This window comes from Haematobia irritans, chromosome 2 (assembly GCF_050003625.1).
Source record: "Haematobia irritans isolate KBUSLIRL chromosome 2, ASM5000362v1, whole genome shotgun sequence".
Lineage (NCBI taxonomy): Eukaryota > Metazoa > Arthropoda > Insecta > Diptera > Muscidae > Haematobia > Haematobia irritans.
In genome coordinates, this window is record NC_134398.1 from 221,867,976 (window position 1) to 221,885,585 (window position 17,610).

Here is a 17,610-nt window from a genome sequence, read left to right on the forward strand (position 1 = left end):
TACCTTTCTATAGAAATAAAATATCGAGAAAATTTTCTATAGCAATAGAATTTTTAGAATATTATAGAAATAAAATTTTGAGAAAATTTTCTATAGAAATAAAATTTTGACAAAATTTTCTATAGAAATAAAATTTTGACAAAATTGTTTATAGAAATAAAATTTTGAGAAAATTTTCTATAGAAATATAATTTCGAGACAATTTTCTATAGAAATAAAATTTTCAGAAAATTATCGATAGAAATAAAATTTTCAAAAAATTATCTATAGAAATAAAATTTTGACAAAATTTTCTATAGAAATTATATTTCGAGAAAATTTTCTATAGAAATAAAATTTTGAGAAAATTATCTATAGAAATAAAATTTTGACAAAATTTTTTATAGAAATAAAATTTTGAGAAAATTTTTTATAGAAATAAAATTTTGAGAAAATTTTCTATAGAAATAAAATTTTGAGAAAATTTTCTTTAGAAATAAAATTATGAGAAAATTTTCTATAGAAATAAAATTCTAAGAATTTTTTTTTATAGAAATAATATTTTGACAAAATTTTCTATACAAATAAAATTTTAAGAAATTTTTTTATAGAAATAAAATTTTGACAAAATTTTCTATAGAAATGCAAATATGTAGACTTCCTCTTCTCCTTGAGAACAATCATTCACATAATGATTTATCATTTCAGTTATCGTCAACATATGCCCGCCTATGGTCAACAAGATCAACAGAAATTGCCCTATGGCGCCCAACAAAGCATGATGAGTAGTTTACTACAGCAGCCAGGTGCTAATGTTGGCCCTGCCGGCTATGGTGCTCTTACACAACAACAAACACAGCAGCAACAAGCACCTACGCCTCAGCAACAACAACAACAGCAGCAGCAACAGCAACAACAACAGAGTCAACAATCGCGCCTGCCACCTCAACACTATCCACAAGCTCCCACCCAACATCCTCTCTATTCGGCGGCACCGCCACAAGGTCAACCAGGCGGAGTACCGGCCGGTTCGAATGTGGCGACAACGCCACAGGGTTACGGGGTGCCCTATGGGGCACCATTGCAGCACCAACCTAGCAGGTCATCTCAACATGTGGGATATGGTCATACAGGTCTTGATCAGCAGCCAAGTCCTTATGGTCAACATGTGCCAGGCGGTGCAGCACCTCCGGGTGGTGTACCCAGTCATCATCTGACAGCCCAACAGCAAGCGTCGCAATTAAGTTCACATACCTCGCCCCATATGGGTGGGGCTGGACCCCAGCAACAACAGCAACAACAACAGCAGCAGCAGCAGCAACAACCTCCATCTAGCATGCAACAACATGGCGTTCCGCCACAACAACAACAACAGCAACAAAACTCGGCGCATTTGCTGCAGAGTCAGCAGCAACAGCAGCCACAGAATCACGTTGGCCTTATGCAGCAGCAAGGATCAACGCAACACCAACAATTGCCCCCACCGCATGGTATGGGTGTGGGAGTTCCACCAACATATGGAAGCCACCATCAACAACAACCACAGCAGCCCCAATCGCAGCAACCAGTTGGTGCCACACCCTCATATATGTCAAGTGCGGGGAAACATCAGTCAACCGCTTCACCCCAATATCGGGCACCATTTCCTCAACTCTCTCCCCAAATGTCTCCTCGACCCCCGACAATGTCACCCCATCCACAAATGTCTCCAAGACCTGGAATGTCCCCGGCAAAGCCTCCATCAAGTCAACAGCAGCAACAACAACAGGGTCCTCCAGGACAGTCACAACAGCAGCCTCCTGTCAATTCTCCGAGTTCACAACAGCAACAACCTACCCATCATAGTATATCGGGAATGGTGGGTCTAACATCACCAAGACAGGCCACTTCTGGCGGAGCCGGCGGCCCACCAAGCTCTAAGAGCGGTGCGTCTGGTGGAGGTCCTGTTAATACTCTACAAGCATTAGAGCAAATGGTAATGCCAGGTCAGGGAATGACACCTGGACCAATGGATTATCCTTCGGCCTATAGACAGGCGCAGCATGGACCCATGGGACCCCGTATGCCTGTGTCGCCTCAGCACCATCAACAATGGTCGCCACACATGGGAATGCCACAAAGCCAACAAGCTCCACCAAATCCCATGAGCGTTGGTCAAATGACAGCTCCCCCGCAAATGCCTCATCCCACACAACAACAACAGCAGCAACTACAACAACAAAGTCAAATGGGAATGTATGGGGGACCACCACCGCCTCCACATCATTCTCAACAGTTACAGCAACAGCCAACACCACAGCAGCCTCCACAATCACAGCAGCAGCAGCAACCAAGTGCACAAGCCCCTTCGCCGCATTCTGGACAAATGGCAACTCCAGTTTCTTCTCAATCTCAACAGCAGCAGCAGCAGTCGACACCACCACAACAAACGTCAGGTCAGCATCAACCCCCGCAACACCAACAACAACAGCATCATCAACAGCAGCACCAACAGCAACAATTATCCGAACAGCTACAGCATTCCATCAATGATATTGTGGGAAACACTTCAAACTCGCAGCAGCAGCAGCAACAACAAGCGGTTCCTCCCCATTCTAGTGCTTCGATGTCGCCTATGCATCATCAAGCGGCCGGTATGTCCTTGCATCACATGACTACACCGGGACACCATCAAATGACCCCCGAATCGATGCACAATACATCGCCACTGTTGCAAGGACGAAGCGGGCCTTCCTCACAAGAGGCCCACATGACACCTCCTACACCTACAAGTCAGCAACAGACCCAACATCATACGCTACAACCTCCTCCTCATCATCCAGTTCAGCAGAATCAAAAGAAAAGTCCACATCCCCATCAACATTCACCACACCATCCCACTCAACAGCAGCAGCAGGCTTATCAACAACAGCCTTTGCCGCAACATCCCCCTCTACAATCCCAACAGTCTCAACAACACGCTCCTCCTCAAGCACCATATGGCGGCCAAGATCATTTCTCTTCGATGTTACAGCAAAGTCAACAGGAGTCACAATCTCCTTTGAGTACAGCGGCACCTACAAATTCGCAACAACCACAACCAGCTCAGCAGCCGATGCAACAGCAGCAGCAAGGTCAGGTACAACAACAGTCTACAGCAGTGGCCACTACAATGTCACCTGCCCATGTCCCTTCCCCTTTGACCACCACAGCTATGACTACAGCTAGCAACCAATCGCAATCGCAACAGCAGCAGCAGCAGCCACAACATAGTCAACAGCCATCCACCCCATCGACTCCAACACAACATCATCTCATCAGTGGAATCCTCAATGAAACTGCCAACTCCAATGATTCGTCTACTTTGGCTGTAGCAGCCAATGATAGCAATAACAGTAGCAGTAACTCTTCCACCAATAGCACTGTCAACAATCACCCAACATCGATACATGATAGCAATTCCCAAAGTTCCATCAATAGCAGCCACAATGTCCCCGCCGGCCTATCCGCAATGGAGAGCAGCTTGGGCGGTAGTGGTGGTGGCCTCTTAAATTCAAATTCGAATTCGGCCACCAATGTGGGAGCTGTGGGAGCGGGTAGTGGTGGTGGAGCCAGTAATAGCGGTGTCGGTGGGGGAATACTAGATAGCGCTGGCGCTAGTCTCTTTGACAACAATTCAATGTCTTCGAATAGTGCAGTGGTTAATGCCGCTGTGTCGGCTTCGTCCACAGTAGCAGCAGCTATAATGGATAGCAACTCACAAAGTTCATTTATGGGAGCAATGACGCAACAAGACTTTACCGACAAGACTTTGACAAAGCCCTCCGAATCCACCGAAGAATCAACGCCTTTGGAAAATGATGGAGGTACCAATCAAGCTAGTGCTTCTGCCGAAAATACAACAACAGATGAATCAAGAAATGAGTCTACATTAAAACCTTCCAGCGAAGAAGAACAATCTCAGCATGGAATATCTAAAGGTGCTGGTGAGTCCATAGGAGGAGAGCCTGCAAATGTAATTCCTTCAGCCTCCGAAGTAAGAAAAGATAGTCAAACGGAACTGATGAAATCAAATGATCCCTCAGTTGAGAGCAAAATTGATGGTACAAGTTCTACACCGGATGAAATCAAGGCTAAGGAACAAGTACCAATTACAGCAGCTGCAGAAGGACCTCAAACGGTTGTACAGACGTCTACTGTAGCGCAAACAACAACAACAACAGCAGCCAATATTACACATTCTCCCCATTTGACAGCATTGCCAACACCTCCAATGCCCAATCAATTGAATCCAATGATTCCACCCCCACCTGGTACTGCCCTGGGAGCTTCTGGCATGACAACCATACCGTACGATGGAAGTACTGTGGTGCCCCCAAATCAGCAGATAACCGCAATGGGTATGCCGCCGCAGGCAATGATGCCTCCATACCCCCCACCTCCGCCCGGAGGTCCACAAGTTCCTCCACATATGGGTTATGTACCCTATCATCCCATGTCACATCAACAGGAAATTGCTGCTTTGCAGCAACAATTACAAGAGCTGTACTGCATGCCGCCGCAACATGACCAGCAAGAGAAAATAATGCGAGTACAGGAGCGTCTCAACATGGTGCAACAGCATGAAATTAATGATCAATGCGTTGGGGGACCACAGTGTCTCTTCTATCAATCCATGCCACCACAAATGTTTGGGCCATCGCCAATGCTACAACCGCAAATGATTGAGTCGCCCCAAGTATCCAGTACCACAGGTCGAGGTAGAGGTAAAGGTACAAACAAACCAAGAAAGCCGCGTGTGAAGAAGGGCGATAAGCCCACACCTCCGACCAGCGAGTTAATGGACATAAGTGGTAATGTTGTGCAACAAGTCTCCATACCACCAAATCAATTGCCCGTTTCAGAAGACTGTGTCACCCAAGGTGCCGGCGATACGTCTGTTGTTGGTATGTTGGAATACCATGAAGGCGAAGGAGGTGAACATTCACAAGATGTTCACTCGGCCAATGAATTGGATACATCTACAGATGCCGGTGGCAAGAAAAAGAAACCACGTAAACCCAGAACACCTAAAGATCCCAATAAACCACCCAGAGAGAGAACGCCTAAGGCCAAGAAAATCAAAGGCGAGGGACAAGAAGGTGCCGAAGGGGCTGCAGGAACAACGACGACGGCGGCACGAAAACGCAACACTGGTGGTGGGGCCCGTAAGAAAAAGACTCCCGAAGAAGGAGGAGAATCAGAGAAACCACCCATCACTGAAGGTAGCGAGAATGAAGATAATAAGCCGCTTATGCAGAAACCGGCTGAAGAAGGCGGATCTGCTACCGAGCAAGAGGGAAATGAGGCAGGTGATAAACCAGAGACTACCACAACGGAGGATAATAAACCTGCCGTCTCAATCGATGGAGAACCCCAAGACTATGATGATATTCCAGTGTCCAAAATACCTAAGGTTGATGAAGGTGGTGGTGCTGGTACCGCCACTGAGGCTGGTGATGAGACAGTTGATTCTATACCAGACTCTGCAGGAGATTCGGCGACTACGCCTTCGCGTAGTAGAAAGAAACGTCGTGGCCGTGGTTCCAGTGCTGGAGACGGTGATAGCGAAAGCAAACCAAGACGTAATAGGGGAGGATCACTTTCTGCCAGAGCCCTCAAGAAACGTCGCAATCGTGGCCGTATAGTCCCAGAGTCCGATGGTGAGGACGATAATCTTCAGGCTACTCCGCCACCATCGCCCCCACCGGATAATGAGCTGGACACCAGTAAACGTCGTTCATCGAGAAATACACAAAGAAAGAAATACATCGATGATGTGATGTTAAGATTTTCCGATGACGATACCGATGCACTGTTGGGCTCTTCACCCTTGAAAAAGGATAAGAAGAGTTCAGCGACACCGACTGCCTCAACATCTGCTGCAGCGGCTACGAGCAGCAATTCATGTGATGGTGAGAAGTCAGATCAGCCAGCCAATACCTCAGCGGATATGGCAGAATCTCAAGAGCAGCCATCGACAACAGACGATAAATCCAATATTGCTGAAGATATACAAGGTGGTGGTGGTGGCGAAGCCACATCAAGTACTACTACTCCCTCGGTTATTAATGAAAAATCGGAAAAATCACAGGATGCTCCACCTGCGGTAGCATCTTCGAAACCCAATTATGTTTACATTAATACGGGCGATGAGGATAGCATGGTGGTCCAATTTGTCTTGGCTGTGAGAATGGGTAAAAGAGAGCTGTTGCCAGATCCACCACCTGAGCCGCCGAAGAAAGTAGAAGAAGAAGTGAAAAAGGAAGACGCTGAAAACGATAAGGAGGTTAAAGAAGAAGGTGGAGAAGAAGGAAGTGAGAAGGAGAAAACCGAGGAGGAGAAACCCGAGAAAGAGTCAAGCGATGAATCTTCGAATGATCAGGTTGAAAATAAGGCAAAAGACAAAGAAAATGATGCCGAAAAAGAAGAGAAAGAAGGAAGCAATCCTGAGACTGAAACTAAATCGGATAACTCCGAAATTCTAAAGACTGATGAGGAGGAAGCTACAGTTGAAAAAATGGAGACAGAAGATATGCCGGATGTTAAAGACACAGAAACAAAGTCAGAGGCCTGTGATGAAACAAAGCCAGAAACCTCCGAGGAAGAAAAACAGCCATCCACTGAAGAGCAAAAGTCAGAAGAGAAAGAGCCCAAGGCAGAAAATCTTGAAGATAAATCAGAAGCTATGGAGGTCGATGATAATACAGAAGTGAGTGAAAAGAAGGATGATGCAACACCAGCAACTGTTGTAGAGGACAATTCGGCTATTTCCAAAGAAGAGGAGAAGAAAGATAGTTCCGTGGAACCTATGGAAATGGGTGAAGAAAAAGTTTCCGAGAAAGAACCCAAAGAAGAATTGGGCGAGCAAAAAGAACCATCTAAAGAGCCAAGCTCCGATGATAACAAACAGAGCAGTGACACAGCAGAATGTAGCACAGGCGAGACCAAGAAGGAGGAGAAAAAGGATGATAAGCCAAAACCCGAACCTGTATATATAGAAGTAGAAGAATATTTGGTTAAGTATAGGAATTTCTCCTATTTACACTGTGAATGGCGTACCGAGGAAGAGTTGCTTAAAGGCGATCGTCGTGTCTGTGCCAAAATCAGAAGATTCCAACAAAAGCAGGCACAACAAATGAGCTTTGAGACCCTGGATGAGGAATACTTCAATCCAGATTTTGTGGAGGTCGATCGAGTATTGGACATGTCCGTGCATGCCGATGAACAAACGGGCGAGACCACCAAACATTATTTGGTCAAATGGAAGTCTCTTCCCTATGAAGATTGTACTTGGGAACTGGAGGAAGATGTTGACGATGATAAAATCGAACAATATTTGCGTTTCAATAAGCTACCACCAAGGGCCGAATGGAAGGGCAAGAAGCGGCCAACTCCTGATCTATGGAAGAAATTGGAAAAAACTCCAGTTTACAAGGGAGGCAACACTTTGAGGCCTTACCAATTGGAGGGCTTGAATTGGTTAAAGTTCTCCTGGTACAATTCCCACAATTGTATATTGGCCGATGAGATGGGTCTGGGCAAAACCATACAAAGTTTGACCTTTGTCCACTCGGTCTATGAATATGGCATACGTGGACCATTCCTTGTGATAGCTCCCCTTTCGACCATACCCAATTGGCAACGTGAATTTGAAAGTTGGACAGATATGAATATAGTGGTATACCATGGCTCGGTGACCAGCAAACAAATGATTCAGGATTATGAATTCTTTTTCAAGACCGATTCCGGAAAGGTCCTTAAGGAACCAGTAAAATTCAATGTCCTAATTACCACATTTGAAATGATAGTAACGGATCATATGGATCTGAAACCTTTTAATTGGCGCCTTTGTGTCATTGATGAAGCCCATAGATTGAAAAATCGCAACTGTAAACTATTGGATGGTTTGCGGCAATTAAATTTGGAACATCGTGTTCTACTCTCGGGAACACCTTTGCAAAACAATATGGGAGAGTTGTTCTCATTGCTGAACTTTTTGGAACCCAGTCAATTTTCATCAGCCGAAGAATTTATGTCCGAATTTGGCAGTTTACGTACCGAAGAGGAGGTTAATAAGTTGCAAGCTTTACTGAAACCCATGATGTTGCGTCGTTTGAAAGACGATGTGGAGAAATCTCTGGCTCCCAAGGAGGAGACAATTATCGAGGTGGAATTAACGAATATCCAAAAGAAATATTATCGTGGTATATTGGAACAAAATTTTGCTTTCCTTAAAAAGGGCACCACCTCGGCCAATATTCCCAATCTCATGAACACAATGATGGAGTTGAGAAAGTGTTGCATTCACCCTTATCTACTGAACGGAGCCGAAGAACAGATCCAGTATGACTATCGAAACCAACATGGAGAGGACAATGAATCCTACTATAAGAACATCATACAGTCAGCTGGTAAAATGGTCTTGATCGATAAGCTTTTACCAAAACTAAAGGCCAACGGGCATCGAGTTTTGATATTCTCCCAAATGGTTCGTTGCCTCGATATTCTGGAGGACTATCTTATATATCGTAAATATCCTTTTGAGCGCATCGATGGTCGCATTAGAGGAAATCTACGTCAGGAAGCTATCGATCGTTATTCCAAGCCAGGCTCCGATCGTTTTGTGTTCCTTTTGTGTACCAAGGCCGGAGGTTTGGGTATTAATTTGACAGCAGCCGACACCGTCATTATCTATGATTCCGATTGGAATCCTCAAAACGATTTGCAGGCCCAGGCTAGATGTCATCGTATTGGTCAACGTAAAATGGTGAAAATCTATCGTCTGCTTTGCCGCAATACCTATGAACGAGAAATGTTCGATAAGGCTTCTCTGAAATTGGGTCTCGATAAAGCAGTTCTCCAATCTATGAATACCCAAAATTCCAAAGATGGTAGCAACAAACAGCTAACCAAAAAAGAAATTGAAGATCTTTTGAAAAAGGGAGCCTATGGTGCTGTCATGGATGACGATAATGCCGGTGATAAGTTTTGTGAGGAAGATATTGATTCTATACTCAAGCGTCGCACCCAGGTCATTACAATGGAATCGGAAAAAGGTTCCACATTCTCAAAGGCCTCATTTGCCGCCTCGGGCAATCGTTCCGACATTACAATTGATGATCCTGATTTTTGGACTAAATGGGCGAAAAAGGCCGATATTGATGCCGATGCATGTGAACGTGATGAAACTGAAGATTTGGTATTATCAGAGCCTAGGCGACGTACACAAATTAAACGTTATGGTCATGAAGATGTCATGGAAATGAATTCCGAGGAATCGTCCAATGAGAATAGCGATGAAGAAGGTGGTATTGGTTCGCGCTCAACTAGAAGATCACGTAAAGAGAAACGTGAACGTGGTCGTGATAGGAAAGCAAATGAAGAGTATGTGCCAAGAGAACGCGATGCCTTGGCAGCCCTCGGTTTGGAGGAGATCCAATATGGCAATTGGGCTAAATCCGAATGTTTCAAAGTCGAAAAGGGTTTATTATCTTTTGGGTAAGTATAGGTGACGGGATGGATGATTTTAAAATGAACGACACTAGCTGTGCAAAATCAACTTTTAAAAGAATATGGAAAATGGCGAAAAATTTTTCTATAAAAATAAATTTTTGACAAAATATTCTATAGAAATAAAATTTTGACAAAATTTTTTATAGAAATAAAATTTTGACAAAATTTTCTATAGAAATAAAATTTTGACAAAATTTTCTTTAACATCACATTTTGAGAAAGTTTCTCAAAATTTATAATAACATTTTGAGAATTTTTTTCTATAGAAATAAAATTTTGAGGAAAAATTTCTATAGAAATAAAATTTTGAGAAAATTTTCTATAGAAATAAAATATTGAGAAAAATTTTCTATAGAAATAAAATTTTGAGAAAAATTTTCTATAGAAATAAAATTTTGAGAAAATTTTCTACAGAAATAAAATTTTGCGAAAAATTTTCTATAGACATAAAATTTTGAGAAAAATTTTCTATAGAAATAAAATTTTGAGAAAATTTTCTATAGAAATAAAATTTTGAGAAAATTTTCTATAGAAATAAAATATTGAGAAAATTTAGTATAGAAATAAAATTTTGACAAAATTTTCTATAGAAATAAAATTTTCAAAAAAAATCGATATAAATAAAACTTGACAAAATTTTTTTATAGAAATGAAATTTTGACAAAATTTTCTATAGAAATAAAATTTTGACAAAATTTTCTATAGAGACAAAAATTTTGAGAAAATTGTCTATAGAAACAAAATTTTGACAAAGTTTTATGTAGAAATAAAATTTTGACAAAATTTTCTATAGAAATAAAATGTTGACAAAATTCTCTATAGAAATAACATATTGAGAAAATTTTCTATAGAAATAACATTTTGAGAAAATTTTCTATAGAAATAAAATTTTGAGAAAATTTTCTATAGAAATAAGATTTTGAGAAAATTTAGTATAGAAATAAAATTTTCAAAAAAAAAAAAAAATAATAATTCTATATAAATAAAACTTGACAAAATGTTTTTTTATAGAAATGAAATTTTGACAAAATTTTCTATAGAAATAAAATTTAGAAAAAATTTTCTATAGAAATAAAATTTTGACAAAATTTTCTATAGAAATAACATTTTTAGAAAATTTTCTATAGAAATAAAATTTTGGTAAAATTTAGTATAGAAATAAAATTTTGACAAAATTTTCTATAGAAATAAAATGTTGACAAAATTTTGTATAGAAATAAAATTGTGACAAAATTTTTTAAAGAAATAAAATTTTGACAAAATTTTCTATAGAAATGAAATTTAGACATTTTCTAAAGAAATAAAATTTTGACAAAATTTTCTATAGAAATAAAATTTTGACAAAATTTTCTATAGAAATAAAATTTTGACAAAATTTTCTATAGAAATAAAATTTTTACAAAATTTTCTATAGAGATAAAATTTTGGCAAAATTTTATATAGAAATACAATTTTTACAAAATTTTCAATTGAAAGAAATAGAAAATAAAGTTGATTTTGCACACAGTTATTCTATACAATGATGATCACCCATGCTAATATTGAGGAAACTCTAGGTTTTCGCTGAGTAAAACAAAACTTCTCACAATAATCTGATTATTTCTATACAAAAAAGTAGCCTCTTACATTTGTAATTTTATAAAGAAAAATTTAAATAATATATTTATATGTTTGATTGCAGATGGGGTCGTTGGTCTGAGATTCTAGAACTAGGACAATTCAAACGTGGTTGGCGTGATATAAATGTAGAAGATTGTTCCAGGATCATTGTAAGTTTTTGTTAAAAATTATAAAACTCTTCAATATGTATATTGTCTATGAACAAATTGATGATTTACCATGCTAATATTGAGAAAACTATAGGTTTTCGCAGAGAAAAATCGAAAAAAAAATCACTGATTGAAAAAATACAACTTTTCTTGGGCATTTAATTTTTTTAATTGATATTCTAATTTAATAATCTGTAAATATTTGTTTTTATTTTTCACAGCTGCTTTACTGTTTGCAAGTCTATAAAGGAGATGAGAAAATCAAAACCTTTATATGGGATTTAATAACACCATCGGAGGATGGTGAAGTGACTAAAATTAGCAGGGATCACAGTGGCCTCCATAATTTGGTGCCACGAGGTAGGAATGCAAAAGGTATGGTAACCAACAACTAATTACAAACACGCACATTCTGTTCTGAAGATAAACTGCACGGTTGTAGTTCTTTGTAAAAGCAAATAAAACAAAATCTTCCCTAGAAATGAAAACAACACTTGTGAAGCAAGTCAAAAACACTCGCTCTCTCTCTCTCTCTCTGAGGACAGTCATAAGAAAACAAATTATGCTTTTACTTTGTATCTTTGTTTTCTATCATTTTTATTGGAATTCTTCTCTTATGCTCTCCTCCTTTCCTTTTAAGTTTTGTTTGTGTAAACTAACAAATGGTAATAATCCTACTACTAAACATTTTCTATAAACTGATTGTTTTCCAAATTATTTTCTTCAAATTACTTTATATCGGTTAAATTTTTGTGTGTAAATATATCCATCATACTCTATTTGAGGATTGTAGGCAATTTGGCAACTAACATCGACATTTTTATATAACAAATATTTCAAAATATGCCTTTAATCTTTTGCATATAACAAATTTTGAAATTCTGTATAGTTCATTTCTGAGTGTAAGCCGCGAGTGTTGTGGCTGCTGTTCAATAAAAGTAAAGTAAAATAGAAAAATTGTAATTCTAAATTTAAAAAAATGTGTTTGTAATATGATCTGTCTTACTGTACCATATCCTTTATAGAAATTCTCATGTTCTGCTTTACTCAATCTCAAAAACACTTGACACTGACCTTATTTAAAAAAGTGAATGAGGACTTGTTATTGTATCCAAAAATTTCATGTAATTTAATTTAAGTTTGAATTATTAAAATTGCTGTAAATGTTGCATTTTGACATTTTGTGAAGCTCAGAACATGGGAGATATTCTGATAATGTATTTATGTATGTTTTCAAATTCTTAATTAGTTTTAGTTATTTGTCGTCTTTTTGTTTGTTTTATTTTTTTACTTTGGTCTTTCAAATTGTTTTTATTCCTTTTTTTATAACTTTTTTGTGTGAATTTGTAAAATTGGTAGTTAATTATTTTCAAAATTTGTTGACAATGTAAATTTAAATACCTATTGCAATTTCTAAATTGGACAGTTGTGGTTACTTGATCAGAGAGGATTTAGATACCGGTTGAGTGTCTCCACTATTCTCCACTAGAGGCGCTGCTGTGTATGATTTATTTAAGGCTCTTTTTAGTGTTGGGAAAGAAGAATAGTTCACGTACGCAAATTATTGTTTCGAGTACCATTCTGGCCGGTAATCAAACCTGGCAACTTCGTCCTGCAAGACATTTCTACCGTCATACCGAAGGTCTAGCAGACCGATGTAGCAGTTTGTTAATATTGACTTTGTTCCCGTTTCAATGCAGCCTATCAGTATTGCCAGTTCTGACTCTTGTCCCCAAAGTGGAATGCTTTCGTCTCAGGAAACCCCAATTTAAACTAAAATCCTCTCAAAAATCCCCAATAAATTTTTGACAAACTTTTATAAAAAATATAGGAAATAGGCACTACTGTAGAAAATCAGTAACAAAAAATTTAAAAAAAAAACTTGCGGTCTGCAAAAAGATAAAATTTTCGAAGCACAAAAATTCCAAATGCCGGAGAAATGGTAATGGGAGTTTGTTCACCATGTATATATGAAAGAAAATTTACTCAAATAATTAAAATAAAATCATTTCTATATTTATGGCATATTGTCCAAAACACTGATAATGACTGACTGATGAGGGGACATATTTAGGCCCGAGTCCTCACGAAATGATTTCACATTTTTTTCTATAGAAAAATTTGTCAACTTTTTTTTTGCAAAATTTTATTTCTATATAAAATTTTGTCAACATTTTATTTCTATAGAAAATTTGTGCAAAATTTTATTTCTATAGAAAATTTGTGCAAAATTTTATTTCTATAGAAAATTTTGTCAAAATTTTATTTCTATAGAAAATTTTGTCAAAATTTTATTTCTATAGAAAATTTTGTCAAAATTTTATTTCTATAGAAAATTTTGTCAAAATTTTATTTCTATAGAAAATTTTGTCAAAATTTTATTTCTATAAAAAATTTTTGTCAAAATTTTATTTCTATAGAAAATTTTGTCAAAATTTTATTTCTATAGAAAGTTTTGTAAACATTTTATTTTTATAGAAAACTTTGTCAAACATTTATTTCTATAGACAATTTTGTCAAAATTTTATTTCTATAGAAATTTTTATCAAAATTTTATTTATATAGAAAATTTTGTCAAAATTTTATTTCTATAGAAAATTTTGTCAAAATTTTATTTCTATAGAAAATTTTGTCAAAATTTTATTTCTATAGAAAATTTTGTCAAAATTTTATTTCTATAGAAAATTTTTTCAAAATTTTAGTTCTATAGAAAATTTTGTCAAAATTTTATTTCTATAGAAAATTTTGTCAAAATTTTATTTCTATAGAAAATTTTGTCAAAATTTTATTTCTATAGAAAATTTTGTCAACATTTTATTTCTATAGAAAATTTTGTCAACATTTTATTTCTATAGAAAATTATGTCAAAATTTTATTTCTATAGAAAAATTTGTCAAAATTTTATTTCTATAGAAAATTTTTGCAAAATTTTATTTCTATAGAAAAGTATTGCAAAATTTTATTTCTATAGAAAATTATTGCAAAATTTCATTTCTCTAGAAAACTTTGTCAAAAATTTATTTCTATAGAAAATTTTTGCAAAATTTTAATTCTGTAGAAAATTTTTGCAAAATTTTATTTCTATAGAAAATTTTGTGAAAATTGTTTTCTCTAGAAAATTTTGTCAAAATTGTTCTTATAGTTCCGTAAAAAGTTCGGGAGAAAAGGTGGACACATTGGTATTTAAATTTACATTGTTAGTTAAAAATTTTCTAAGTTATTTTTTTTATTTTTTTTTTAATCACATAGCGGACATTCAAAAGCAAGCATAAAACCTTTATAATTTATCCCATTTTTCTAGGACGTAATGGAGGTAAAACACAAAAGGAATTAGCAGCTCAAGCTGCTGCCGATGCTACTGCTCAATCAGGCAGTATCGGTGGTAGTAGTACTGGTAGTGGTGATGGCAGTACACCAACACCCATGGATACAGCTACGGCTCCACCAACACCAGAGGCAGCTACTGAGTCATCAGCTGCTGCTTCTCCTGCAGCGGCAGGCAATGGAAATAAGCCAGTTAAAAAAGAATTGGGAACACAAGGTTTACAAAACATACAGGACCCAAGTCATTGGAGTAAATTGGAAAAATATGATGCTGATTCATATTTGGAAGGAGCCTATAAGAAACATTTAAGCAGACACGCGAATAAGTGAGTCGTGTGGAATCGAATTTATTAACTTAACCCAAAATCAATGGCAATTTTTTCTAACTAACATGCAATTATTGTTTTTCTTCTTCTTGTTGTCTTATTTCACGTTTTTTTTTTTGTAATTACTTTGGGATGGGATCTCATTTATTTTTGAATTTTCCTTTATCCTCTACAATGATTTTTATTTTATGATTTTCGTTTTGATTTGTCACCACACCTACTATTTTTTACCCATTCAGAGTTTTATTGCGAGTTCGTATGCTCTATTATATACAACATGAGGTGATTGGAGATCTGGTGCAACAGATTAAAGATAATACTCCCGTCAGGTATGTTATAAAAATTATATATTTTTTCTATATATACACAGTTTGTTGTTTGTTTTATGTTTTACACCACTTCCAATATTTATTTGTCTATGTTATTGTGTGCGTGTGTTGTCGTATTTCTCAATTTGTTTAAATATTGTATATATGTTATTTAATATCTAAAAATTATGTACTATTATGCTAACACTAGTTAACAGAATATTCATAAAGCTCGATAAATGTTGGTTAGTTATCCAATAATAATATTATAATATTATTTGGTATTAGTTTACTATAGATTTGTAAACGAACATAGTATTTACAGAGAGCCAAAAAAGTACTTTTTTATAAATTTGAAGCTGAAATTTTCAAATTTCATGTACACAATCATAATTTGTAGTCTGTAAACTAGTGTTATCAGATTGTCATGTCTTAACTCGTACTTTCAAAAGTCTTACCTTTATAATTGTCTTTGAACGATTTTCTTTAAACTTTATTCAATATATTCTAAAATTGTCTAAAAAATATTAAAGAGTTGACAAATGCTATATGTTTTGTTATGTATGCTTATAAAATTCACAGTATTTTTACATCTAGTTTCATATGTATTATGACAACTTTGTTATTATTCAGTAAACTCAAAAAAAAAAATAATAATAATAATAATAATAATAAAAAACAAGTATATACGGCCGTAAGTTCGGCCAGGCCGAAACTTATGTACCCTCCACCATGGATAGCGTAGAAACTTCTACTAAAGACTGTCAGGTTGTTGTTGTTGTTGTTGTAACAGTTTATTGTGATCTCATCCATTTCATGTTATACGCTTGGTACATCAGCTTGTTGGCAGATCAAGGAACTCTGCGACTAAGATGGGGTGTGTCCAGAGTGATCTGGTGGTAAGTCGGGTTGGTTTGGCTGGGCAAGAGAAAAGATGACGCGTGTCGTGTGGCCCTTGGTTGCAAATTGGACAAACGTCAGCTACGCTGCTATCAATCACCGATAAGTAGGAATTGAGGCGGCTGCACTTGCCTGATCTTAATTGGGCCAAAACTACCCTAGTCTGCCGTGGGAGGTCTCTTTCTTCCGGTGCTATGGGCGGTGGTCGGACTCCAAGAACAGGATTAACCTTGTAGCTTCTCACCGCTTCAGCTACAGTATCCTCATGAATCCTGTTCAAACCTGCCTGGTACGCTGCTTGATCTAGAGGCTCTCTTTTATAGCGCTGGATCTCGCGCTCTAGATTATGTATATCTACCCTTACGTTCCTGGGTGGTGGTTGTGTATCCATAAGATGGTGGTTTGGATGATTACTGCGATAACAACCCAGGAGATACTGCTTTGACAACATGTAGTTGTGTCTTCGCACAGGGATGATCTTTGTCTCCACATAAAGGTGATCCAGGGGTGTGCTGCGGAGACACCCAGTCGCAGTTCTAAGAGCAGCGTTCTGGCAGGTTTGTATGTTATTCCACTGCGTATCACTGGTCTGCGGTGTCCACACTGGCGCTGCATAGTTTACCACTGACCGGCCAATTGCCTTATAAGTAGTTAGCAAGGTTTCTTTGTCCGCACCCCAAGTACTGCCGGCTAGTGACTTGAGGACCTTGTTTATACCACGGAGCTTATTACAAATTGCAGTGGCATGGGCAGATGACCTAAAAAGGCTGTCGAATGTGACCCCAAGAATCTTGGGGTAATTTGTGGTCGGAATTATTACTCCATCGACTCTGATATTCAACTGCCTGCGCACTTCTGCCGTCCATGTAGTAAATAGTGTGGCTGAGGATTTGGTGGGGGATATCCTCAAGTTTCTCGCAATGAAATAACTGGTAAGATTAGCTATGTAGACGTTCAACCGATCGCAAATGTCATCAACATTGGGCCCAGATGCCAAGATTGTACAGTCATCCGCATATGATACAATCTCGACGCCGTCAGGAGGGGGTGGAATCGAGGACATGTAGAGGTTAAACAGTGCCGGAGATATCACCCCACCTTGGGGAACTCCCTGTTTAACTCTACGCGGTCTTGACTTTCTGTCCCTGAATTCCACGTACGACTGGCGTCCACACATATAATTCAGCACCCAACGCTTCGCTCCTGCCGGTAGGGACGTATTCTCGATGTCCTCAAATAATGTGGCATGGTTGACCGTATCGAATGCTTTCGATAGGTCAAGCGCCACGAGGACCGTCCTGTGACACGGCCTGGGCTGGTTAAGTCCCTTATTAATATGTGTCGAAATGGCATGTAAGGCTGTTGTCGTACTATGTACCTTACGGAATCCATGTTGATGGTGGGCAGCTGGAAAATTCTCCACAAGGCTGGGGAGGAGTAATGCCTCAAGTGTCTTGGCTACTGGCGAAA

At 37.8% G+C, this 17,610-nt stretch overlaps 1 protein-coding gene and 1 non-coding gene across 17 annotated transcripts in view; both read left to right on the top strand.

Moving 5' to 3' along the window:
- Nucleotides 1-17,610, top strand: part of kis (chromodomain helicase DNA binding protein kismet) — a 108,428-nt gene that overhangs the window by 30,441 nt on the left and 60,377 nt on the right. For 10 of the 16 annotated variants that reach the window (XM_075297527.1, XM_075297526.1, XM_075297531.1 and 7 more), the window contains exons 4-8: nucleotides 688-9,498; nucleotides 11,195-11,282; nucleotides 11,504-11,657; nucleotides 14,584-14,932; nucleotides 15,172-15,261. In XM_075297527.1, coding sequence (XP_075153642.1) covers nucleotides 688-9,498; nucleotides 11,195-11,282; nucleotides 11,504-11,657; nucleotides 14,584-14,932; nucleotides 15,172-15,261 — 9,492 coding nt within the window. The remainder of the gene's footprint in view (nucleotides 1-687; nucleotides 9,499-11,194; nucleotides 11,283-11,503; nucleotides 11,658-14,583; nucleotides 14,933-15,171; nucleotides 15,262-17,610) is intronic. The other 6 variants (XM_075297532.1, XM_075297538.1, XM_075297536.1 and 3 more) reach the window with 1 other exon arrangement.
- LOC142227710 (small nucleolar RNA U6-53/MBII-28) lies at nucleotides 11,028-11,114 on the top strand. Its single transcript, XR_012719995.1, has one exon. It is a non-coding gene; the product is annotated as a small nucleolar RNA U6-53/MBII-28 (small nucleolar RNA).